This window comes from Acinonyx jubatus, chromosome D3 (genome assembly GCF_027475565.1).
Source record: "Acinonyx jubatus isolate Ajub_Pintada_27869175 chromosome D3, VMU_Ajub_asm_v1.0, whole genome shotgun sequence".
Taxonomy (NCBI): Eukaryota; Metazoa; Chordata; class Mammalia; order Carnivora; family Felidae; genus Acinonyx; species Acinonyx jubatus.
The window spans coordinates 65,453,484-65,479,935 of NC_069392.1; the positions used below are offsets into that span (position 1 = coordinate 65,453,484).

Below are 26,452 nucleotides of genomic sequence, written 5' to 3' on the forward strand. Positions count from 1 at the left end.
TGGAGACTTTTCTCACAGATGGACTCTGTACAATTTCTTAGTGTTCCTTGTTTGCGAATTGGTATTTTCATTTTGAAGACAAAGATGCAGCTTGGGAAGTTGTGTTGGAACGTACAGAGTGGCTCTGAGCTGGGGAGCCAATTAGAAGCTAAGCTTGACGGACCATCTGACCAGCAGATGGGCTCAAGGGTGGTTAAGAATGGGTGCAGGAAAGGAAATGTCCAGTCTGTTTCCTCTGACAACATCCTGAATCTCCTCTGTTCTTCCTCTGACCCCAACGAGTATTTTTTTTAATGCTTATTTATTTTGAGAGAGAGACAGAGAGAGAGAGATATATATAGAGAGAGAGAATGCGCACACAAACACGGTGTGTAGGGGAGGTGCAAAGAGGGAGAGAGAGAACAAGAGAGGGAAAGAGAGAGAGAGAGAGAGAGGGAGAAAGAGAATCCCAAGCAGGCTCTGTGCTCAGGCCCGAGCCCAACATGGGGCTCGAGCTCACGAACCATGAGATCACGACCCGAACAGAAATCAAGAGTCGTACACTCAGCCAACTGAACCATCCAGATGCCCAACCCCAACCGGTTTTTTCAGCAGCAAACCCCCTACCAGACGAGTTCCCACCCACAGAAGCTGCTGATCCACTTTAGGACGGGAGCCACTTGAGCCTAAGGCTAATAGCAGGGGTGACTGCACACCGACACCACCAGCTACCCAGTCTGAGTGTTCTGAGTTCTGGCGCCTGATAACTAACATCTTTGCACTCATCACATTTCACATCCCACGTACTCTGCCCTTCTCTTTCCATTGCCACAGATCCTCAGTGGACCCAAAGCTTAGGATGGGGAACCCAAGATTCTAGAGGAGTCGTCCTGAGTCTCCCCTGCCCTTGGACTTCTCCACATCTCCTTACGGGGTTGTAAACGGTTGGAAGCATCTCCCTCAGAATCTCACGATCTGAGGCATCTACTTCCAACTCGTGATGGCTGCCACTGACATGGCGCCACCCCTCTTGCCAACCAGAACTTACCTATGGTAGTCACCTTCCTCCGTTTCCCCTCCTTGCCTCATTTTCTTCATCCCTGCAAGGCAGACTCCTCCTTTGAAGAAAAACTTCCAGGAAAAGGGACATTTGGATAGCTAAATATTCCAAAGGACTTTACCCTAATTTGAAACAAAAACCAAGCATTTGGGGGGGGGGGGTACTGATTATTTTGGGCAGAATATTCTCAAATGCCTTTTACAATGTCATTTCATGGAAAATATAGTCAAACTGAAGACATACCATATATAACGAATCAAAAATAAGCAAAAAGATCTATCTTAGTATATGTGAAACTTAAACTTCTTAATGATCGTGAAGGTCTTACACGATGCAACACTAGTGATACCCCAGATGTAGAAGTCTTTCAACTAAATGGCCTCAGACTGCTGTACTGCTGAATTTCCAGCATCTGCTTTCCACGCTTCGGGTTGTCTTCCTTGTCGGGCTGTCAGCTGACATTTCTTACAGCTGTTAGTCCATTCGCTTGTGGCCACTGCCATCCTTTCTGATCTCCTAAAATCACAACTGGTTGGGACCTCAAGTGTTGTTGCTGATTTGTCATGGTTGGGAAGTAGATAGGTTTGGGTTTGTGGACTTAAGAGTGAACAGGTAAAGGGGGCAGAGGAGACGCCCCGTGGACAGCATGCTTTGTGACAATGTTTGGCCCCTTTTAGCTCCCTGCTCCTCCCTTACTCCATTCAGGGGAAGTGTGATTTTGTCATCCGTCGCAGGAAATACACACAACCACCCCCCACAACAGCGGACCATGTACTTGACACACCTCTACATCCTTCCTCCATCTCCATGTTCATGCTTATTAATACCTCCATCGTATTCAATCCTCCTCTCCTCTTTTCCTTGGAAAGTTGGTCTGTAAATAATCATGCATGTGTGTTTTCAGGTCACGCTTTTATTTCAGTGGCTTTATCAGTTTCATATGCTATCTAACGACTTCTTGCTTTGGAGGAAGTGAAAGGTAGCTCTTTCATCACCCCGCTCTGTCCCTACCAATACATGTCTTTCCCTACCATCACCAAATAGTAATAATTTTAGGTTAACTCAGTGATCAGTACTCCTAGGAGAACTGTATACTGTTCATGCAGGCCCAACTAGTGAATCAAAATTACATTTCCTTTTTTGTGGAGTTTTGTCTTTTGGGAATTAGTAACTGCCTTGTTTTATCGTTTGCTTCATTTTTGAAGTATTTATTTTGATTTTTTGCAACACATGCTCTTATCTGTCTGATCTTGTCAGATACCTATCAGTATTTGTTTCCAAATGGCCACATAGCAGATCAACTTTTGATTCCATCCACATATGCTCTGGTCCTAGAGTTGTAAGGGGAAAAGAACCAGGGAACCATTATAGAATAAGCAGAGATGTACCTGGTCCCCTGTCGCTCACCCTGGCTCACCCTCACGCCCAGCCCACTATCCTTAAGGCCTTAACTTTCCTGGGTCCACCCTTCCAGAGATAAACTTCCATTCTCCTGGCGTGGCTGGGGTGCTCATCTGGATGCTCAGAGTGGTGAGGCTTTCCTGGGGCTCCAATCACTTTGTTTACCAGTTTCAAACTAATTCCTTGCTTCTCAACCCTCATACCTCATCTCCTCTCTACCTAGTGTCTCCAACCCTTGGATCTTTGAGGTTCTACAGGATGACTTTTGATTGTCTTTCTTTGCACTGATTTTAGTTATCAGCAGCCCATCTATTTTCCATCCTTCAAATTACTATACCCTCTCATCCACTGGTATCTCTTCTTGTGGGCTGTCCTTGTGAGTTTATACCTTCCTTATCCCTTAACTTTCATTTTTAGTGGGGCTCTGAGATAGAGAGACCGACTAAGACATACGACTAATTTATGTTTAGAGTCTCTCATTATTTAAAAAGTAGATTAGAAGTGTATCCAAGTTTATAAGGATATAGGAGCCTGGCCTGGGAGGAAAATTTAACTTAATCCGACATGTGGTATTTTCTCCCAATGCAGAAGTCACAATGCCTATAGGAACTCAGAACACAGTAACATATGGGTAAAGTAAGCTTGGTGGAAGATAACCCAACATTGCCACGTCTTCCAATCTTCCTAGGAAAACCAGTGGTCATCGATCTGCATTTGAGATCCCCTGATCTTCAGATGTCAGCAACTAAGGTTAACTATCTACCTTTAGAATTCACGGCTTGTCTCCACATTTCATTCGGGTCACCATCAGAAGCCTTCCCAGATGGGCTCTACTTATCTAAAATTACTCCCTCCCTCCTCTTCTTCATCACTTAGCCATAGATCTATTGTATTAAGTAGGTGTGTAGGTTTTATTGTATTAGCCCCATGGTTGTGGTACTTTTTTCACTGTTACTGAATGAACAAAATGTTCTTTAAAATGAGCACTGTATCTGCTTTACAGGCTAGAAGCTGTGATTACTGTCCCAAGGCACTCAGCTCACTGCACATGACCTCTTCTATGAGAGGACTTCTACAAAATATCTTGAACTTGTCACAGCCCTTGGGACAGTTCAATATATTTTTATATGCTTCCGTTCCCCAACTAGAAGACATGCATCTTAGGAATTGGGAGCTACATTCTACTCTGTCTTCCTTTGTACTTTATCCACAGTTGGCATTTAATAATTTGGTTTCCTCAGGCACATTAACCAAAGAGAAGTTGAGATGTGTAGGACATGAAGGTAAGCACTGACAAAAGGTATTTAAAATTGTTTGATTTTAACACATAATGTAAACGATAAATGATTTCTGGTGCTCTCGTGCTTGCTCTGGTTGTCCCTTAAAGAGAGCATGCTTTGGGGTACTAGGCCTTGATGGCTGACATAACAGAAGGTCAGCAAAGGTCCTATGTGTTTATGCTGAAGAAGAGTTTTTATGACAAGTCAAAGGAAACTGATAATGCAAACATGGGTTTATGCAAGCAACTGCCAATATGAAAAAGGGATTCTGCTGTTTAAGGCAGGGTATTTCAGTGAAATAGATGAGTGCAGTTTTAAAAATTCTTTACTGTAAGTGTCCAAGGATTTCAGTTCCATGCTACGCGAACAACCACTGAGTGCAAACTAAATGAACACAACCCGTGTAAGGTGTGGTGACTTTCGGGTCTAACGCGGTACAACAATTTTTGAATGTGGGGTTAAGGGTGAGGTGATGGCACTATCCTTCCAAGGGCATTCCTGACATCCAGGGCTACAGGTGCTTGGTGGCTCGGACAGATGTACAATGGTGAGCAGGAAGAGCTACGGTGAGACCAGCTGATTCTGGAGGTACAGAGAGAGGTAGTGGGGCAGCTGTCCATGTCCACCACCAGACTGCTCTGCCCTCTTCCACACCCGGCATGCACCTGGCTGACAGCAGAAGCTTAGTACTCCTCCCCTGACAGTGGGTGTTCTCTACTACCCTTTCCAGTCCCCAAATGGGCCTAGGAGAGGATTACAGTAAAGCCGAGGCAAACACTGTCTCTGAGGTCATATACCATGGGGTAGCTCTTTAAACGGGATGGCTGGAAAAAGAGGTCTTTTAGATACTTCAGTTATTACATCTCCTCCAAGGCAGACCACCCCGCTGTGCTGGGAATGTTTACAGTAACCCAGGTCTAAAATAAGATTTTTATTTATCCTCACGAACCTCCCTATGGACAGGTCAGCCAACAAACCCTATATAATGTTTGTTAAATAAATAAAACATCAAACAAAGATTTCAATGGCCTATAGGGCCAAACTAGAATGGAAGAAGGAAGCCATTTCTCTTGGCTGGGGGCCTTATGCTCACATGGCCTTATCCATTCCTGTCATTCTGTTTGATGCCTGACCCATCAGTGACGTCTACTTCTTTGCTTTAGCTCTAGTCTGTCTCCAGAGCATCAGATCCACTATTTCCAAGTGTCTGAGGGGACCTCCCTTATAGGCAATGAGTCTAAAATGAGACTTATTTTCTCCTCTCTACTCATAGCTATATGTTCCAACATTAAATTCCTATAATATTTACAGCTGGTTTGTACTGGTTCCGTAACCATCTGAGTGCCTGTGTTGCAGGAGATACAATAAAGAATGAGACCCAGTCCTGTCTGGTGGGCAGAAGGGACATGTGAGGACCAACATATAATCTAACAAGTGGTATGAGGGCAAGGAGGAGGGAATGCCTCATTCCACCTGCAGTCAGGCGGACATCAGAGAGGAGGGCCACTGGAGTCCGAACAAGGTCTTGTATGTTCTCCCTAGCTCCTCCACGAGGAAGTTTCCTCAGGGCAAAATCCTTGTCTTATACACGTGATTATTTCCTAGCACGGCACTTAGCACGTAGCAACCAGCAAACACTCGATGGTGCCTGGGTCAACGAATCACTCACCCAGGGACCCAGGTAACAGGCCGAGGTTGAATACAGCACATCCCCCAGGTACCGGGCAGCACACTCTACCTGCTGCTGAGCGGCTCTCTCTGTGCCTCTGCGCGTGTGGTTTAGACGGAATAGAATGTCTCGCTCTTTTTGAATCCTCAGGAAGACTTTCCCCATTGAACCAACTGTAGAGGTGAATTCTATCAACCCTTACCAGATTACCCGGTGTGGACAGTCCTGCTACACCTGCGTCATCGTCAGCGCCGAAACCACACAGCACTCAGCATCTGTCCGATTCTACTTGATACACCGGTCAGGTGTTTCACCCCCACAACAAGCCTAAGTGGTGGGTGCTGGCACTGTCTCCACTTCACAGACAAGTCTAGGTGACTTGCCCACGGACCCAGCTCGTTAACTGCTGGCTAGGCCCCCGAACCTCTGCTCCTGGCCATTCCACTCACGCCTCCGATCTGGGGCGGCAGGTTCAGCACACATGCTTTGCACTCTAGGACGTTTAAGTACTAGGTCGGGGCATCTGCAGAAACAAGAATAGAGTGATCGCCAAACCACCGAAAGGAGAGGGAGCTGCCATTTATTTAGCTTTGCTCCCTCCCATCCAAGACCAAGCTGATCTCTAAACAAGCATCAAAGCCCGAAACTCATTAACATCAGTGTGTGCTTCAATAAGGTGAACACCACAATGATGTACAATTACATGCTAATAATTCAATGCCCAAGAGCCCTGTAAAACAATTGCAAAGGCCCAGGATTATCACAGTATGCAAATGCACTAGGAAAATCATTACCTACTTAGTCCCCTTCATTTTGGTGGGCTTAACATGAAAAGAATAATCCATGCTACAAGACGAGATTTCATTTTACAGCTGTAGTAACCAAGTACATAAAAGCTTGAATCTGTCCCAACAGCTTCTAAAAGATTTTTCCCATAGTGTCAGAGGCAAAAATAATGAAATCTTGCAAATGTACAGTTAATAGGACCCTGGTGGACACTAACTTCAAAAATGCATGGTCTATAAGACATTAAAGGCTTGATTTTAGTTTCTGCACTGTTCCTGTTAATAACAATGTCTAATTAAAACATCTGTAAAATACTGATAGTTTTAATTTTACATAAAATTTCCAAAACAACTGTTACACAGTATAATAGGTATCTGCAATGAATAGGTTATTAATGGAAATATTATTTTAAATTAAAATCAGGTTCTAAATTTAAATTAGTCATCTCTGGCTAATGAAGAGAAAAAGAAGTCACCCGTGCTGGGAATAATACAGGAGATAATCTAGTTTTCAACATCCGTTAAAGCAAATTCACTTGATCACTTGGGCTAAAGGACAATTTATTTTGCTTCTTCTGACTTGTACTCCACTTGGCACTTCTGATGAATTTCGCAGCTACGCTCAATGTTAAAACTATAGCCCGACACACTTTTTGACACATTATTTTATAATTTAAAAAATGCCATTCACTTTTATTCACAATCTGAACACTCCCCCCTCCCAATGTGCCAGTGAGGAGACAGCAGAGAACACGACTCCCTGCAGGAGAGTCCCCCTCCCAGCCCTGCCTAGCCTGATGAATATTTTAAAAGGAATGACATAAAATCTCAGCTTTCCCTTTCTCTGGGTCTCATCTTCTTTTACAAAATAAAACAAAAGGGATAAGCAAGGCTCAGTGGCTGGCTGCAATTCAATACCTTTCTTTCTAATTAATGCACAATAGAGGAGGGTTGGTCCATGTCTATCTATGCGGGCGCGGAGTTGGGGAGGGATTCATTCCAGAGTTGCTTCTGATTCACATAAAGGATCACAGTAGATGCTGCAGGATGTGGTCCACAGCATGAGGGAAGCTCTCACAAGTTAAGTAAGGAGGTGGATTAATTTTTTCTTCATCTGCTGCTCGATATTTCCCTGAAATGAAAGTAAAGCCAGTGAGCAAAGGCTACTGTTAGGAGGCCATGTTAATCACATCCCATGAGCATCTGGGCGGCCACGGACCACGCTGGCAAGTGCTAGAGAATCGGGCTCCACGTCTCCCAAAGCATCTCCTACTGAAACGTCAGACGCAATGAGGCGATTCAAAGAAATATCACATCCAACATTTTCCCAGGACTCTGGTCTTTCACAATGGACACTCAAAGGGCCTGGGTCACCTGGCGGCTAAGGTTTCCTTCAGATCTCCACAGCTGGTAAAATCATTTTCTTCCCCACTAGCTCTAAAGAAAGGAATGATGGTGGAATCAATGCTTTTCACTGGAAGCCAGGACACCACAGAGCAGAGGCCCTGTCAGCTCCTGAGGATAACTGGAAATGGCCTGTGCTCCTGCCACACAGGGACCCTGTGAGCCTGACAAATGAATGCCCAGGGGTGGGGATGGAAAGTGACAGATATGCACAGGCCTGGGCCAGGCCGGATGGTCTGCCCAGCAGGGCACCGCGGGGCAGGTACACTGCCTGTGTCTCCCCGTCCCTCCGGCTCTGGAATGCAGGACACACAACTGAACAGCCTTACACGGAGAGGAACCTTCCACACAGTGGTCACAGAGCTTTTACAAATGTCAACCAGATGATGCACGGTCCCTCTTTAAACACCCTTAATGGGTCCCAAATGCCCTTCAGGAAGAACCCAAATCCCTACTGATGCCCACCAGGCCCTTTGTCATACGGCCCCAGCATCCCTCTGACCTTAGCATGTGCTGCTTTCACAAGACTGCAGTCCTAGACTGGACCTGGCTCTCTGAGGACCTTCACAGCTGCCATCCCCTCTGCTTGGAGCACTCTTCTCACCTGGCTGTCTCCCTGATGCTTCAGGTCAAACTCCATATTCCCATTCCAGTTAGACCTCCTCCTTGTTGTTCTCTCTCCGCACCCTGTTCCTTGCCTCCACAATATTTACAAGTTGAATTATACATTTATCTGTTTAATGTCTGTATCACTCCTAAGACAGAGTTCTCTGACAGCAGGGGCCATGTGTGTTACATTCCCCAGTGAGTTCATTCCCAGCACTGAGCACAGTAACCAGCACGTGGTGAGCATGCCACATTTTTTTTTCCTTAAAAATGAGAAGGAAGGAAGGAAGGAAATGCAGAACACTGCTTCAGCTGAGGCCCTGGAGACAAGGCCAAGTGTCCTGTAGCCACACAGGCTGCCTTGTTGCCTCCACACGTCCCCCTTCTCTTTGTTCTCTCATCCCTTTTTCTGTGATCTCTGCCATTCATCCTTCGGCACCTTCTGGGCAATTTTCCATAAATCCAGCTCCCCTAACAACAGACCCACCGTTTTCTACAACTATCTCTTCAAGAGGCTTTGCCCAGCAAACACAAAGCCAAAAGATCCCTTGTTCTGCACCTCTGCACGGTGAAGACGCTTCCTGCCTTGTCTTACTGTGAATTCTTACAGAACAGAGCCAGCATCAAATGTACAGAGGTAATGAAGATCTCCCTCACTCACCTTAGTGTCCTCAAGGCACCTGTTCACAGCATGGGCCACACAGAAAATTCTGCTGCTAGTTTTTTCTCAAGCTTAAGTTCCATGAAGTATAAACTCTTGCCATGTTTCTACTTGGTCTCATCCATGAGTCAATGACTGACTACTGCTCATACCACCTACTTCCTGGATCCAGAGGCTAAGGGCAAATATGTGAAAGTCAAGTTTCTCAACCATGGAGATAAGGGCTCGCAGAATGCTTCTGCAGTCTGGCCCTGCAAGTGGGGTGTCTACAAAGTACAAATGGACACAGTGGCTTACACAGGTGTGAGAGTTCCAGCACCTCAAGTTGTGTCTGGCATACAACACGTGCTCAATAATGTGGGCCGAGGGCGTGAAGCTGGCCATGTCACTCAAGACTGCCGCATTCACTGTGGCACTCGGTGCTCTCCTGGGTGGATAAATGATGAATGGAGGGAGAATACAGGAAGCCATTTTGATGATATTAGAAAAAGACTGGCCCTGTCCTTTCTAGGTGATTGTTTTACATGCTAAACAAATCAATTTTGTGCAGGACCAGCCACAGACCTTTACTAACAAACCGCTGGGCAAACGTATCCTGAGCGTCTACCGTGTGCTACTCACTGAGAAACAAAACTGCTCAAGACTATCCACAAGAAGCCCTTCTAATCGAAGAGGTTAAAATCTTTAGGATAATTTTCAACACCGGGAGGCCTACTGGTTGTTCACATGCATGGATTTCAAGTTTATCAAGGGAGCCAGCTGTTTTGTCTGCTTTTACAACAGTGGGCTCACCTGGGATTTTTTCTGGCCAGAGATGAACAGCGCAGACAGGCCCGTTTCCCTGCACTGGACATAGCTGCTTTACTGGTTATACATTTTCAATCTGATTATGTTACGCTGCTGGCTTCTCTAAGACTAACTGGGTGCCTCTGTGATAGGCTGGTCACAACCAACTGGCAGTCAGAAAAGAAGGGACAAGCTGCAGAGGCCAGCCAGGGGAAGGGGGAGCAGGGCCTATGAGACACTGGTGTGGGACGGTTTTGACACTTCGTGTAAATCCTTAATTACGTGACCTAAAGAAAGAAAATGTTCACGGGACTAATACACAAGAGCAAAAATAGTTACCTGAAGATTTCCTCAGTGACCAGAAAATAAAACAGTGAATGGCAGGAATTTGGAAATTAAGATGTAGGGAGGGATCACGAGAGTGAGGACTCTTCTGGACCTGACCTTGATACCTCCTCTGTTCTGCTTACATCAAAGGGCAGTAATGTTCCCGGAACGGTGCTGATCATTTTGACTGAGAGATGTGAATTCTGGAGTGACCGGTGTCACCCTCTGCCAGGCTCCAATGCCTCCCTCCGGAGCCCTGGCACAGCCTGTGCTCTTTGTTCACGTGGGGCCCTGCCAAATGCTTCTTGTTCCTTGGGTGCTGCAGCTAGGTTTTCTTGCTTCTATTTTTAAATTTAAAATAGCTTTTCTGTAGCCACATTTCCTTGAATAAATGTCAGTCAGGAGGAAATGTACTTTTTCTAAAAAATTTCTGAGTTGCAGCTCTTTTGTTAAATATGACACCCGGCAGATGCACCTGCATGGCTCGTCAGGGCAGGCTGAGGCCAGGACCCAGGACACTGAGTGGGACCACTGTAGTCATAATTCTGTGTCAGCCGAGTCCTCCCCGTTAAGGTCTGCTTTTCCTTAAATTTACTTTGAGGGACCACAAACAGTATTTCTAATTTTGGTACAGGAAAAATAGTTCCTAAGACGGTAAGTGAAAGATAAAAACTTTTTGTGTAATTTTTTAAAAATGCAAACATTAACACAAAGTATCAGATCCCTCGGCTCACCTGTTCCTCAGGAAACCAACTTTATCATCTTCTAGCTGACACCGATAAAAAAAAAATTAAAAAAAGATACTTTCATAGAGCATCACCATCAGTGGTCTCTGGTCCGTTCCAATGTGGTGATTTGTATATCCAGAAAATCATATAAATGCTAACTGTCAACCAGCACGATAGTTACCTCTGGGTAAGTTGCAAAATGACCTCTCAACTCTCTCTGATCTTCTTAATTTTGTGCAGCATGGGCCCTCCCACACTGTCTTTTTCCCCTGAGACCCAGAGTCCGTTTTATTTTTGCTTTGTGACAGAAAGACAATTACAGTGCCCCGTGGACTTTCTCATTTCTGCAAAGACTGTTCTTTAAGCAAGTGTATTTTACCATCTGTTTTAGAGAAGGCTTATGTAGAGGATACATACCAGTTTTTACTAAGATACCCAGCATGCCGACATTCTGAGCCCCACCAACGTCATCCCTGCAATCCTAGAAAAGCATAAAGAAAGCATTTAGTTCACTGTCTTCAGTGAGCTCGACAACAAAACCCTACCAATTGGCTGATGGATTAGGCTGGGATGGCCAACCATGAGCATTTTTTTCCTTAAAATACAAGAGAGGAAAAGGGGGCAATCCACATGGAACCAAGGGAAGTGTTACAGAGGTGGAAAATGTACAACAGAATACAGCAGTAATTCTAGTGACCAAACACAAACAGCACATCTATAGTTCATATTTTCTTTTCTTTTTTATCTTTTTTGAGAGTGAGAAAGCATGAGCGGGAAAGGGGGAGAGAGAGAGAGGCAGAGAGAGAATCCCAAGCAAGCTCCACGCTGTCAGCCCAAAGCCCAACGTGGGGCTCGATCCCATGAGCTGTGAGATGATGACCTGACCTAAAATCAAGAGTCAGATGTTTAACCACCTGAGCCACACAGGCACCCCACACAGTTCATGTTTTCCACATGGACATCTGTCTCCTCTTAAAACAGATCATAGGAGAAAGCATTCTATCCATTTGGCAGCCTTGAAGGTAAATGATCCACCTGCAGATAGTGAATGGACTAGGTTCAGAAGTCAGCTTTTCTGCTGCCCAAGTAGCACACTATCCTTACTTTCCAGCTGGCCCTCCCTCACAGGTGGATTCAAGCCAAACCAGAATACTGAGATTCTCGGTTATCTCCACCCTTGGGGCTAACAGATCAGTTAGAAAAGGGAGCTTTCTTTGCAATTCTTACCCAAGGTAGAGAGGAATATGCTTGGTTGACTGAGGATAAACGTCAGGAAATAAAAATCCAAGGGCTGGAAGATGTATCAAGAAAATCAATCTTGCCATCTCATGTCTTTATGGGACTTTTTACAGACAGGATTCATTCAAGACCATGCCTGAAGAAAAGTTTTTTCCTCAAAAATCATTAATATTCAACAACAGACCTTGGAAACGAGTTCTAGAATGTCAAAATCTCTACTCAAGGTCTAATTTAAAACCTTCCGTTGCATCTAAACTTGCCATAGTGAAGCGGCAGAGAGAGGGGAGAGGAAGAGAAAGATGAAGGGAGGTGGGGAAAGTGGACAAGGGAGGGAAACCCACCGCCTCTCAGGTAACAACCTGCACGCCGCTGAACAACGGCCATCACATGCCCTTGCCATCTCCCATCCTGTCCCAATACCGGAAACTCCTGGGATAAAGAATTCTGACATCGCCACGTCTTCAGACACACATGTGCCTAGGAAAGTCGGCTACTGCTTTGCCAAGGGGGAAAGACGGGGCTGAAAAGATGGTTTCTCAAAGCTACGTCGAGTTTAACGACCACCCTATTCAGGTTCAGGTGAGTGAAAAAAGAAGTGGAAGAGGAAATGAGGCCCACGATACACCTGCACCATCACAAGTCAAGAAAGCAAGGGATCTATGGTTTATTTTGGAGGGAGTCCAGAGCCTGCAGTTTACCTCCAGCTGGGCCACTAATTAGCTGTGGGAATTTAAGCTTGAAGCTTCACCTCTGGGTTTCAGCGTTTCAGTCTATCAAATGAGGGGATTTGGACCAGACAACCTCGATGGTCCCTTCTAGCCCCTAAAGCGTTTATTTAAAATTGAAATCTAATCCTTGCCACTGACTTGCCATAAGCCAATGTGCTTTCTGGCTCTTTCCTCCTCATAGCACACATAGAAAATAAAGTTCTCCCAGGACACTGGGCAAAACTGACAAGGTGCTCTCCGGCCGGAGGTCACTGGCTAGAGCCTACGATCATCCAGGGTCAGCTCTACCACTCAGAGGGCTGAGGTAATCAATATCTGTAGCTATTTGTGGCACACTGATTGGGAAGTTCGTCCATAAAGCATATACTAGGAAAAAAAAAATCAATAATGGTAGAATTCTTTAGGTATACGTTGTTCTCTGCGTAAGTAATATTCAAAAAAACTGAAATTTGTGTAGAGGTTTTCTTCAAAAAGACATACAAAGCATTTAATTGACTTGCATTAAATGGTCTTTTGGATCGCACACATCTCACCACACTGTGAACAATGTCAGAAATAATCAAAATTTCAATTCTTTAGAAGAGCATCACTATGCATCTATGGACAAGCCTGTTTATAGGTAGGTACCACTTACTACCAGCTGGTATCAGCAGTAACGGAGTCTGTGTGGCTTTCAAAGCAGTGCTTTGGAGTTGGGTCTTCCCAGCATGATGGGTGAGCTCAGGGCATTTCCTGGCCTTTGCTACTTACGTCTCCTATCATCACGGCCTCCTCAGGTTCACAGCCAGTGCCCCGCAATGCTTCCAAAAAGAACGTTTTCTCTGGTTTTCCCACTACTGTGGCTTTGGTGTCTGTGGCATACTCTAAAGCTGTCACGAACGGTCCAGGCCCCAGGGCCAGGCCATCTTTCCTCTTGTAATACCTGGCCTTGTGGATTGCGATCAGAGGTGACCCATCCAGAAGTAACCTGGGGAGACAGAGAAAATGGAAATTGGCTAAAAGCAAGGCTTTTATGACTGGAAAAGAATGTCAGACTCACAAAGTGGTTTTATTCACACTCACAGAAACAAATAGTTTCTTATTAACTTTTAATGACTTGCTGTCTTCTAATGAATTCGCTGAGAACTGCTGGGAATTACACTCAGATACGCACAAGAAAGGTGATAGATTATTAAATTTGGGATTGCTTCAACCTTTTACCTTTAGTGGTTTCAGACACTTTACCCAAATCACCAGGGAGAGAATGAAGAGAAGTAAAGCTAAATAAGACACTCGAGGGAAGAAGCTTAACTTAATGAGACAAGTTGTTTCAACCTTCCCTAACGGTAAGCGGGAGGCTCTTGAGCCTTTTACAATCTGACACAACTGATGCCACGCTGACACATTCTGGAAGTATCTGGATTCCTCTTTACTCCAGAATGTAAGTTTCCTTCTAATTCAGAAATTTAGAAGAGCACTTTACAAGGACTTTCTGCTTGTACCTTTACCTCTTCGTTGTACCTCTGACTGCTTGGGACATTACTTTGCAAATGAGGCCATCTTCCCTGAAAAACACACCAAGTGCCGAGTCCCTTCCTTTGTCCTGATTTAGGACAAATGCTCTCAGGCCAACGAAAAGGGCAGAAAGAGTTTTCCCAGTCTTTTGAGAACCAAACTCTACATAGAGCTAAGGAGCCTCATTAGTGACTCATGCAAAACATAATCCAAGAAACCGCACCAGCTTCTTCGTACTTCCCTCCCAACCCCCTTCCCCAGACACCCGTCACCGATCCCAACAGTGCAGCCTGCAGTCAGGGACACAGCAGAGACGACTGTCACGCACAGTCTCATCTAATGGGATGCGGGGCAAGATCTATTTCTTCAACTGCTTTTAACCAATGTAATAAATGATCTCACTGGCTTAATTTACTTTAAGCCATCTCCTTAGTTAAAATATTTAGTATGTCCATCGAGGAGGAATTCATCACGTCTTACCCTTCACAATTATGAGTAATTAAGCGCTCAACTATGAAACTGCTAAATTATTCTTGTCAGTGGGCACAGAAATGCCTTCCTGTGGGAGATGCAGAATTCAGACATTTATGATTAAATATTTTATTAAGTAAAACCAATACTGGACTATTACAGGGCTTTACTGTTAGTTACTATGAATTGTTCACAGCATAGGATAGATCCTCCAAATGTATTCGCTAAGTATTAATACAAATTTACTTCTTAAAGCTGATCTTGAAATCCAATGGTTAGGAAACCTGATAAAGCCACTATGTTGGCCTTAAAGAAACACTGCTGATAGTGAGATAATAACGGGTAATTTATCTATCCCCTCCTCTTGTCATCCCACCCCCAATCCCATTTATTTGCTACTCTACCACGGAACTGGAATTCTTTATGCAACAGACCTCAAAATTGCTTTCCACTGATATAGCTAAACTAAAAACTCATTTGATTTAGCTTTGTTAATATTTTATTATATATTAACTGGGGATAAGACTTATCAGCTTGATTGATGTGTGTACTTAATTCCCAGGCAGTACTTTAGTGCCTTCCCTGGAAGGGCTGAAACTGTGGGTTCGTCCACATCTCTCTAAATGGGAACTGGTTCTTCACCAGGCTGGAGAAGACAGGCATCTCGCAAGGAAGTGGTGCCTGCTTTTAGCGTCCTTCTCTGCACAACATGAGCTTTACTGAATCTCTGAAGGTAAATGTTTTCTAGGACACAGATAAAAACATATTTATAGTTAAACATTAAAAAAAATATCAAAAATAGACACCCCAATACTTGTACACTTTCTAGACAGGGGAACAAATGGTTGGTTGCTTTTGTAACCACCAGGAATGCATCAGCAATAAATCTGAGAATTTTCTGTCTATATCTAACTGTAAAATTATTGAGGTTCAACAAACAAGGGAAAAAAGGCACAAGGAAGGCCGGATTTAAAAATCTCTGGCTGGGTCAGAGTGGCTAAAATGAACAACTCAGGAGATATAGATGCTGGAGAGGATGTGGAGAAACGGGAGCCCTCTTGCACTGTTGGTGGGAATGCAAACTGGTGTAGCCGCTCTGGAAGACAGTGTGGAGGTTCCTCAAAAAATTAAAAATGGATCTACGCTGTAACCCAGCAATAGCACTGCTGGGAATTTACCCAAGGGATACAGGAGTGGTGATGCACAGGGGCACTTGTACCCCAATGTTTATAGCAGCACTTTCAACAATAGCCAAATTATGGAAAGAGCCTAAATGTCCATCAACTGATGAATGGATAAAGAAATTGTGGTTTATATACACAATGGAATACTACTTGGCAATGAGAAAGAATGAAATCTGGCCATTTATAGCAACATGGATGGAACTGGAGGGTATTATGCTAAGTGAAATGAGTCAGGCAGAGAAAGGCAGATACCATATGTTTTCACTCATATGTGGATCCTGAGAAACTTAACAGAAATCCACGGGGGAGGAGAAAGGGGGAAAAAAAGTTACAGAGAGGGAAGGAGGCAAACCATAAGAGACTCTTAAATACTGAGAACAAACTGAGGGTTGATGGGGGGTGGGGGAGAGGGGAAAGTGGGTGATGGGCATTGAGGAGGGCACCTGTTGGGATGAGCACTGGGTGTTATATGGAAACCAATTTGACAATAAATTATATTTAATATAAAGAAATAAAAATCTCTGGCTGTTGGGGCACCTGGGTGGCTCAGTCAGTTAAGTGTCCAACTTTGGCTCAGGTCATGATCTCACGGTTCATGGGTTCAAGCCCCGCGTCGGGCTCTGTCCTGACAGCTCAGAGCCTGGAGCCCGCTTCAGATTCTGTGTCTCCTTCTCCCTCTCTGCCCCTCCCCTGCTCATGTTCTGTCTCTGCATCTCTCTCTATGAAATAAATAAACATTAAAAAAAAAAAATCTCTGGCTGTAGGGGCGCCTGAGTGGCTCAGTCAGTTAAGCATCCTACTCTTGATTTCAGCTCAGGTCATGGTCTTGAGGTTCATGCGTTCGAGCCCCACATCGGGCTCTGCACTACAGTGCGGAGTCTGCTTGGGATTCATTTTCTCCCTCTCTCTCTCCTCACCCCCTGCCACTCCCCCACCTACATGTGCTCTCTCACACCCTCTCTTTCTCTCTCTCAAAATAAACTTAAAGAAAAAAAAAAAAGGAAAGATGGGATCATATCCCTTCCACATGCAGAATCCCTCAACAACTCTCACTTCAAACAGTATAAAACCCAAAGTCCTCACTACAGCCTAAGTCCCTGCCTTGTCTGACCCCCTGTCTACTTCTCCAGTCGTAAGTCACCTTCCCTATCCATGGTTGTGTACCAGACACAATCATCTTTTCTCACTTAAAAGAAAATGTCACTCTGTTGTGTTTCAACCCATATACCCAGTGTTGCCTCCTCCTGAAACAGTTCCCCATACTTTCACAGAGCTATCTTCTGCTCACTCGTCAGGTCTCAGCTTCAACGTCCACACAACAAGGAAACATTTCCAACCTCCATATGTAAAGTGGACTTCCTCCTTGCCTCCAATCTCTTCCCTCATCACCCTTTGTCCCCTGTATCACTTCCTGTATAAACTATAGTTTATAGTCCTTACTCAACTGTGACTAGTCTGTCTTCTTCACTAGAATATAATTTCCACCATGCCCATCAGTTTTACTCATCATGGTATCTCTTACTTCCAAGACGCAAACAAAAAAAAGCCCCGGCACCTCTCACTAAATGGCTACTGAATAAATTCATGGATGAAGCCCTGTACGTCTGAGCGTCTTGATTTAATATGCGGAATAATGCCCACCATCTTGGGGAACAGAGATGATATATGCAAACCTTTTCAGAGTATCTGTCTGACAGTAATGGCAATTATTTTTCTTCATAAATATAGGAAGTGTGGTATCTATGCTATTTACAATAGGTAACAGCAAATCACGTTATGTTTGTGGGCCTCAGTTTCTTCTCAAATGAAGAGGCTGAAATAGATCGGGGGGCTTTTCAATCTTGGCACTACTGACCTCTTGGACTGGAAAATGCTGTTGTCAGGCTGTCAGATACCCTGTAGGACATTTAGTGGCATCCCTGGCCTCTGCCTACTTGGTACCAGCAGCACTGCTCATCCCCAGTTGTGACAACCAAAAATGTCTCCAAACATTGCCAAATGTCCTCTGGGAAGCAAAAATGTCTCTGGTTGAGAACCACTGGATTAGACGATCACCAAAGTACTGACACTCCCGACTGACCCGAGAAACACAAACTACCAAAAGCTCAAATTAAAACAATAGTAAATCGTGAAATATATCAAAGGAAAAGCTCATTAACAATTAACAGAAACCTTCAGAATAGCAGGTTACCTATCATCACCACTTCTGTTTAGTACCGCAGTTGGGGTCCCAGATGGAATAAAGAAAAAAAAAAAAAAGAAAAAAAAAAAAGAAATAAAAACATAAAGATTGGTAGGGGAGAAGGAATACTCTCATTATCTGCAGGTGCCACAATTGACTATGTAGAAAATCCAATCCAAAAGACTCTCCAAATAACTTATTTTCTTAGTAAGTAAATATAAGATCAGTAAATGCAAGGTTAACATACAAAAAGTCAATTATACCTCTGTATATTAGCAACACCACTTAAAAATGAAATTTAATAAAATGCCATTTATAACACCCTCAAAAAACAAGAAATAAAAGGATTAATTTGACAAAACATCTAAGGCCCATCCTGTAAAAACACTGCTGAAAAAGCACAAAAATAAAACCTAAGTGGAGATACATTCCATTGTCATAGACTGTAAGAGACATCATTGTTCAGATATCATTGTAAATTCTACCCCAATTCATAGATTAAATAGAATCCAATCACACTCCCAGTAGGCTTTTTTTGTGTGTGGAAACTGACAAGCTAGTTCCAAACTTTATATGGAAATTCAAAAGATGTAGAATGGCCAAGACAATTTTAAAAAAGGTTAAAGTTGGAGAATGAACACTACTGGATATTAAGACTTATTAGAAAGCCAGAGTATTGAGACAGTATGGAACAACACAAGTGTAGATAAAGAATCTAGAAACAGAGCCGTACATCTATAGTCACTGAATTTATGTCAAAAGCACCAAAAGCACCACTGCAATTCTAGAATAGAAAGAATGGGTCTTTGCAATAAATGTTGCTGAAACAACTGGATATCCGTATGGAGAAAAGTGAACTTTTACCTCACATAATTCACAAAAATTAATTAAAATAGACCCCAGATGTATTCGTTAAAGGTAGAATAACAAAGCTGGTAGAAAAAAAAACTCGGGAAAATATCTTCATGACTGTGGGGTAGGCAAAGATTTCTTAAGCAGAATAGAAGAAAATATGGACAAATTGGACTCCATCAAAATTAAGAACTTCATGTCCTCATATGATTAGAATTCTCATACTACTAACGGAGGCAAACCACGACAGGGATAAGATAGCTGCAGTACATATGTCCAACCAAAGACCTGTATAAAGAGCTCCTATAAATCAGTAAGAAAAATACAATCCAGTCAGAAAAGGCCAAAGATTTGAACGGCACATCACAAAAGCTATCCAATGGCCAATAAGTATGTGAAAACAACATTACTCATATGGGAAATACAAACTGAAACTCAGTAAGATACCACCACCCACACCAAACAGAACAGCTACAATTACATAGACTAGCAAGACACTGATGAGAATGGGGAGCAAGTAGAACTCCTGTTGATAGCTAGTGGGAACATATGACCTGGTACAATCACTGTGGAAAGCTGTTCGGCAATATTTACTAAATCTAAACAAGTGCTTATCCTATTACCCAGCAATTTCCTTCCTAGATAACAGACCCGAGAGAAATGAGCACATATGCCGTCCAAAAGACATGTAGAAGAATGTGCGTAGCAGCTTTATTCATAACAGCCAAAACTGGAAACAATCTACATGCCATTAATGGTAAAATAAATAAACAAATTGTGGCATATCCATACAATGGACTACTGTACAACATAACAACAATAAAAGAAAAAGAAGAAAACAAAACTAAGTACTGTTATATGCAACAACCTGGGTAATCTCACAAACACACAAACATGCTACAATTAGATGATTTCATTCACATGAGGATCAAGAACTGGTAATACTGACAGAAATCATGGTGGTTACCTTACGGAAGAGGTAGTGTTGACTGGGCTAGGGAGCCTTCTAGGGCGCTCTAAATGTTCTGGCTCTTGATCAGAGTGGAGGTTACACAGTTTTGTCTATGTGTAAAATTTTATTGAGGGGCACCTGGGTGGCTCAGTTGGTTAAGCGTCCGACTTCGGCTCAGGTCACAATCTCACTGTCCGTGAGTTTGAGCCCCGCGTCGGGCTCTGTGCTGACTGCTCAGAGCCTGGAGCCTGTTTCAGATTCTGTGTCTCCCTCTCTCTCTGACCCTCCCCCGTTCATGCTCTGTCTCCCTCTGTCTCAAAAATAAACGTTAAAAAAAAAAAATTAAAAAAAAAGCTGCATCATAATCGGCCTTTTCAAAACAGAAAAAGCCCACAGAAATATTCCTACTTTACGCCCTGCTGCCACATCGTTTTGGAACTGCTCTTATCCAGGGCTCCAAACACCTTGAAAAAAATTCAGGAGTTACTGTCCAAATGCATAATATCTGAGGCCAGTATTGTTCATTTTTTTCTTCCCTTTCTCTTCTTCTCTTTCTAAGGAACTGAATATACCGGAGTAAACGTCGTATTTCCTTTCTTAAGGAGATGGGGTGAAGAAAGCAATTCAATATTTAACAAAAACCATTCACGGTTATAAGAATCTCCTCCTCCAAACCAAAAAAACCTAATTTCTACACCCCTTTAAGACTTTTTGGGGACTCATGTACCTTGCAATAATTATAGGAAAGAAGTCATTAACAAAGTCCTGAAACATTATCATTAAGCAGCCTGCATCTCTGCATTTACCTGTGAAAGTTGTGATGTCACTTATCTCCAGTGATAAGGACATCTTAATAAGCTCCTCTAGAAGCTCCAGGGCAGCTGCGCTTAATTTAGGAAAAAAAAAAAAAAAACTTTAATTTTTCCTAGGTTAAGCTATTCTCTGCAATTTTTTCCCCAAATTCCTTTGACCCAGCAACGATACTTCTGAACACAATCTTAAGGAATTAACACGAATACTGCTTAGAAAACATGTTCTCATTTTTTCAAAACTAACTTTAAAATCCTGGAAATAACTAATGGGAAGCAGACGGCTACACAATTTATTGCACTTTTTAAACTGGGATATGCTGTGGGACTCAAACACATTTTGGAAGACTACTTAAGAATATAGAAAAACAGGTGCCTGGGTGGCTCACTTGGTTAAGCATCTGACTCTTACTTTCAGCTCAGGTTATGATTTCATGGTTCATGAGTTTGAGCCCTCCCCCAGGCTCTGCACTGAGAGCATGGAGCCTGCTTGGGATTCTCTCTCTCTCAAAATAAATAAATAAACATAAAAAAAAAAAAGAATACAGAAAAACATGTACAATACGTCGTGGGGTTATTATTTTTTTTAATGTTTATTTATTTTTGAGTGAGAGAGAGAGACAGTGTGTGTGTGAGCAGGGGAGAGGCAGAGAGAGAGGGGAGGACGGAGGATCCGAAACAGGCTCTGAGCTGACAGCAGCAAGCCCGATGTGGGGCTCAAACTCAAGAACCCTGAGATCATGACTGGAGCCAAAGTTGGACGCTCAAAAGACTGAGCCACTCAGGTGCCCCCATCGTGGAGCTTTTAAAAAGCAAGTTACCACACAGTGTCATACATTCTTATTTTTATCTAAATATTTATGTGCGTGGAAACAAACGGGCTATGTGCTAGCATGTTAACTGGGGTTCTCTTTAGGTGGCAGGATTACAGGTAATTTTATTCTTTTTTCTTTTTTGAACATTTAAACTTTTCTACAATGAAGACATATTACTTTTGTGCTGATTTTTTTTTTTTAGTTTTGTCACTAACTTCAAGTTAGGTTATTAAGTGAGCTGCTTGCCCAGCAGCCTTTCTCCTCATAGAGATCATCAAATTTAATTATAATTGGTCCATTACTAAAATGCTCAAGCTTTGGGTTTCTAACTCAGATCAGAAGATGAAAAAAAAACCTTGCTACAAGCTCATGCTATAGCTGGGAAAACGAAGGAACTAGAGCTTTGGATATTTGCGTTGATGACTCATACAATACTACCAGAAGATGAAGAAAATTGATGAATATGTACCATATAAAACACGCAAAATACTACTACATACGGTCTACGGATACCTGTGTATGTAGTATAAGTATAAAGAAATGTATGACGACCATAAACACAAAATTCATAACCTTGGTTACTTTTGGGTCTTGGGCAATAAAATTGGGGAGGGATATGCAGAGGATATCAAATGTGTTGACAGTTTGCATTTCTTAAACTGGTTGACAGGCATATGAGTGTTCATTATATTATACTTTGTATCTTTTAGTAGGAGACAAAAGGGGGAAAGCCACCAACCAACGGCTCTTAGGATTTGAATGTCTTACAGAATCCAAACCCAAATCGTATCTACTCCTTATAGGTGGTTCCTATCCTTCCCCAAAATCAATTCTTTAAATTCAGTGCTCTCAATTTCATTCAGACATTTAACACACGTTTGTAGACAGACTGTACTGTGCATTTGTGGAGGGCGGGGAAGTACCCATTCAAAACACAGTAAATAAGAGGCAGTGTAATGTGGAAGGTTGATGTATCTGCCTGAGGGCAATATGCCCCTGAAGCTGTTATTCAAGGCAGCTAGGCAATGGGGTTTAAAATCCAATGCTTATTCTCATTATCAACCTGAATAGTAATTTAGCTAATCGGTGGTTCATTTGAGATGTCTATATTTGCCACACACAATCCAAACAGCTGTAGTCATTGGTTGGGAGGCATAGTCTCGGTGGAGACATCAATATGCAAAGAAGGGCAAGACCTAAAATCCTTCTGTTAATTCTCCACCCAGCTGTTAAGTGCATTTGTGAAATTAGAGTTGACCTATAAGTGCACTGTAATGCTTTAAAACGTAGTGTTTAAAAAAATCAATATGGTTAGGGAAGTGTACTAATTAGACAGCATCCGAGCAATTACAAAGTCAGTATTATGTCAACGTACATTTTTATTACCCTGAGTCTAGTATTCATCTAAGACAGAGACCTCCCAACTTCCTATTAAATATGTCCTTCCCAAATTACCAGCTAAAATCGATCAATACCTTCTCCTTGAATTCTGTGGTTAAAGAAATGGGTAAAGGGTAGTGGGATAAGTTCAGAAGTAAGAATTCATAGCAAGTTCTCTATTTTAAATGAAAACTGATTGTGGCACAGTTGTAAATTTTACTTAAGGAGCACGTCAGATAACCACCCGCCCCTTTCCCCAAGAAGCAAAAGGAGGATAACTGAAGTAGGCGAAGCAAAAGAAAGTTTAATACTATATACCCCAAAGTACATCTTCAAGCAACATGGCATAGCAATGGTTCTCCAGCAAATATAGTAAATGGATACTTAGCAGCTATAAAAAGTGGGTTCATTCCTTTCAGACAAAGGCTTGACCATCACAGTGACTAAGAAAGTCACAAATAAAAGTGCATAAGTAGCCATAGGTTCCATTAACTGAGGTTCTAAAATTAATGCTCATACAGGGGTAAAAGGTGGATGTTCCCAAAGTGCTAGTTTTGGCCATAAAGACTGTCCATGAGAACATCCATTTCCAAGAGCAACAGCAAAAAATGTGCCCAGATGTGTGAACCCTGTAGTGAATTTTAAAGTTTCCTAAAAACATTCTGATTCTTAGACATCTACATCAAGAAATGAATTCTATATCAAGTACACATTATAATGATTCTTGCAGATCTCTGTACTAGAAAGAAAATGATGTTTTTATGGCATTCTTTGTAATTAAATACCAAAAATTTACCAAGCTATTAAAAGTTTTTTAACAAGTTCAGTGTAACCTGATGCAATATTTACAACTACTTAGCTCATCATAAATTCAAAGGCAAATTACACTGTTTAATGGTTTGACAAGAAATAAAAGACAAGATGAAAAATGAAAAATCTATGAAAAATGAAAAATTCAAGGAAAAAGATCGATCTCACTCTAGAGCAGATTTGCGGGTAAATTCTGATACAATTTATCTTAGGAAGTATGAGAACCAGTATGCCGTCTTCTTTTTGAAGCAGCAGTGAAAAGTTCACGTCAAAAAATGGACACACAAGTGAAGGTTTGTAACATTTTCCGTGTTGTTATTTCCCCCCATTCTACCAACAGCCTTTGGAACACCCCCACTTAGATACCCCAAAGGCCCAATAGCACCAACCTAAACTTATCACCTCCTGAACCCTAACTGGGAGTGTTCTGTCACATGTGCTCACATTAGAAATCTGGACATTTTCCTTGACTCACTGGTCTTCCTCACCCCCTTAACCCAGCCGTCCATCAAGTCATGTCAACACTACCTAAATCTGCTTCTTCATTCCTATTGCCACCATCCCAGTTCAGACTACCATTACCACTTATCAAATAATCTCTGAAAGTGTGGCCAAATGTGTCAACTTTTCTTGATAGCCCAGACTGTCATTGGAGGAGGAATCACATGTACTGTTTTTGGAGCGTTAGCCTGGATGATATCTTCCTCAGAGAATAGCATAGTCAATGGAGAATCACAGAAATGATAATAAAACATAAAACTGAAACTATGCCCCACGGGATTGACGAGGTTAAAACGAGCAGTAAGTTTAAATCTTGTTTTTCAGAGAACTGTTGCCCCTTAATCAGCTATTTTGTCTTTTCAGATCCCACTAACAAATCCATTAGCTGTCTCTGCAGAAGCTTGGACTCAAGGTCATCTGATATGGTTCCAGTCTATGAACAAGCAAAGCCCTGCACTCCTTACTTAAGATAATGAGCCCAAGACCCCATTCAGTTTAACCAGCTCTCAGAGCATGCCCATAGCCCCTTCTTCTCTTTGTCCTAAGATAACCTCCTGATGTCAGGGGCTGAATTTTGCCTTATTCTGGGGTTAAATCTCCACCCCAAAGTGAACATGGGGATATGTCATATATATATTTGCTCAGTGATCACGCTCCATCTTTCCTCATGAATACTCATGTAAGTTTCCCTGCCCTTTTCATCAATATTTATGTAATCTCAACCCCTATGATTACAAAACACTTGTTCTCTACCTCTCTGGGGAGGCAGATTTGAGGTTTGTCCTCTGGTCTCCTCCTCCGGCTGCCTCTTGAATAAGCTTTCCTTGCTGCAAACCTGTATCTCAGTGATTGGCTTTGCTTCCCATCGAGCAGGTGGACTTGGGTTCCATTACAAAATTGCTAGCTTCAGAGTTGCAATTTTATTATGAATTTCTGCCCGAGGATATTGATTCTACAAACCAGAAAAACCCCAAAGATCATCACCACTTTTTAACATATTGATTATTTTTAAAAAACTAAGCAAATAGTAAGCAATGTGATTTAATGTTGATCTTGAAGTGATCTTGAAGATATCTATCGTCATGTACAATTTGGGTGGCCAGAAAGTAAAATATATCTATAACCTGACATGACAGAGAATAAGGAAGGGAAGAGAGTAGTACATGATCAGATGAAAAATAAATAGCTGAAGACTTACCGGAATGCTTGATTCAGAATTTGATAATGGAAATGTTCTGGTGCCAGTCCTATGACCACAGCATTAGGATCGCTTGTTTGTATTCCTGGGAAAGGAAAAATATGTAATTGTTGAAAAATGCAATTAACAGTAATGATACATTTTATAATAAAATAGCTTTAGTCAATCAAATACAAATTTTTACTGTAGCCATAATCTGAAATTTAAGAGATTATCCTGCCCAATATACTTTGGAAGTATAAATAATACTTAAAGGAAAGGGTCTTCTAGTGTTTTTGCATATTCCTTTTGCATGGTGTTACAGCTACTCAGTAACTAGAAGATCTCCACAGAAACTTGTAACTTCATGTTCTCGAACAAGTGACAATTTCTAACTTTAAAAAGCTTTGCTGATTACAATCAACAAGAACAGTCATGAGTTCTCTATGAGCTATCAGATCAATAGCAACTGATGAGGAACTGAAAGTCTAAGAGGCAAGGGAAATTAGACTTTCTAATTGACACAGTTGAGGCAAACACATTCGTGATAAATATGGAATGTAGATTCATTCTATAGTTTCCTACTGAAATGCCTAATTTAGTTTTAGTTCCACAAATATTAATTGATAATTAAAGCATGTTTAAGGCCTTGGTATCTGATAACAGAACTTCAGATATGAGAACCAAACGAGTACATTCACCATCGCAATTAGTAAAAGACTGATTAAAGGTTCTGTGGATTATCCACATACCAATTCCTATTCGCCTTTCTCATTCCCTGTCTTGAACCATGTGCATCATCGAGTCCACCAAAATGTGAGGGGAAGAAATAGAAAGAGCAGATACCCAAGGTTTCCAATTTCCTCCTTACTGGTAGCCCCGAATGTAGAGTAATTCAGAAATGGTAGTACACCATCCTCTGAGCATTGTTTGTCACTGCTTCTAGACCTTGGCAGTGGAAAAGCAAATAATGTGTATTTTTTAAGAGAACAAGGGAGTTGTTAATGATATTTTAAATTCAAAATTAGTAATACATAGCTTATTTGTTGTTATATTTGTATCTCTTCTCACTTACACATAACATTTTGGGTACTACCAATATTAGCATGATTACTACTTTGCTTTAAACATAACAGTATCAAAAAAAAATAAAAAAATAAAAAATAAAAAAA

At 42.1% G+C, this 26,452-nt stretch overlaps 1 protein-coding gene across 5 annotated transcripts in view; it reads right to left on the reverse strand.

Annotated features, from left to right (window-relative positions):
- Positions 1-26,452, reverse strand: part of HDHD2 (haloacid dehalogenase like hydrolase domain containing 2) — a 69,512-nt gene that overhangs the window by 27,679 nt on the left and 15,381 nt on the right. For 3 of the 5 annotated variants that reach the window (XM_015069984.3, XM_015069986.3, XM_053205557.1), the window contains exons 4-7: positions 25,302-25,386; positions 13,404-13,620; positions 11,104-11,167; positions 6,237-7,306 (exon numbers count right to left, since the gene is read on the reverse strand). In XM_015069984.3, coding sequence (XP_014925470.1) covers positions 7,203-7,306; positions 11,104-11,167; positions 13,404-13,620; positions 25,302-25,386 — 470 coding nt within the window. In that variant the 3' untranslated portion in view covers positions 6,237-7,202. Of the gene's footprint in view, positions 1-1,027; positions 7,307-11,103; positions 11,168-13,403; positions 13,621-25,301; positions 25,387-26,452 lie in introns of those variants that run through there. The other 2 variants (XR_008291432.1, XR_008291431.1) reach the window with 1 other exon arrangement.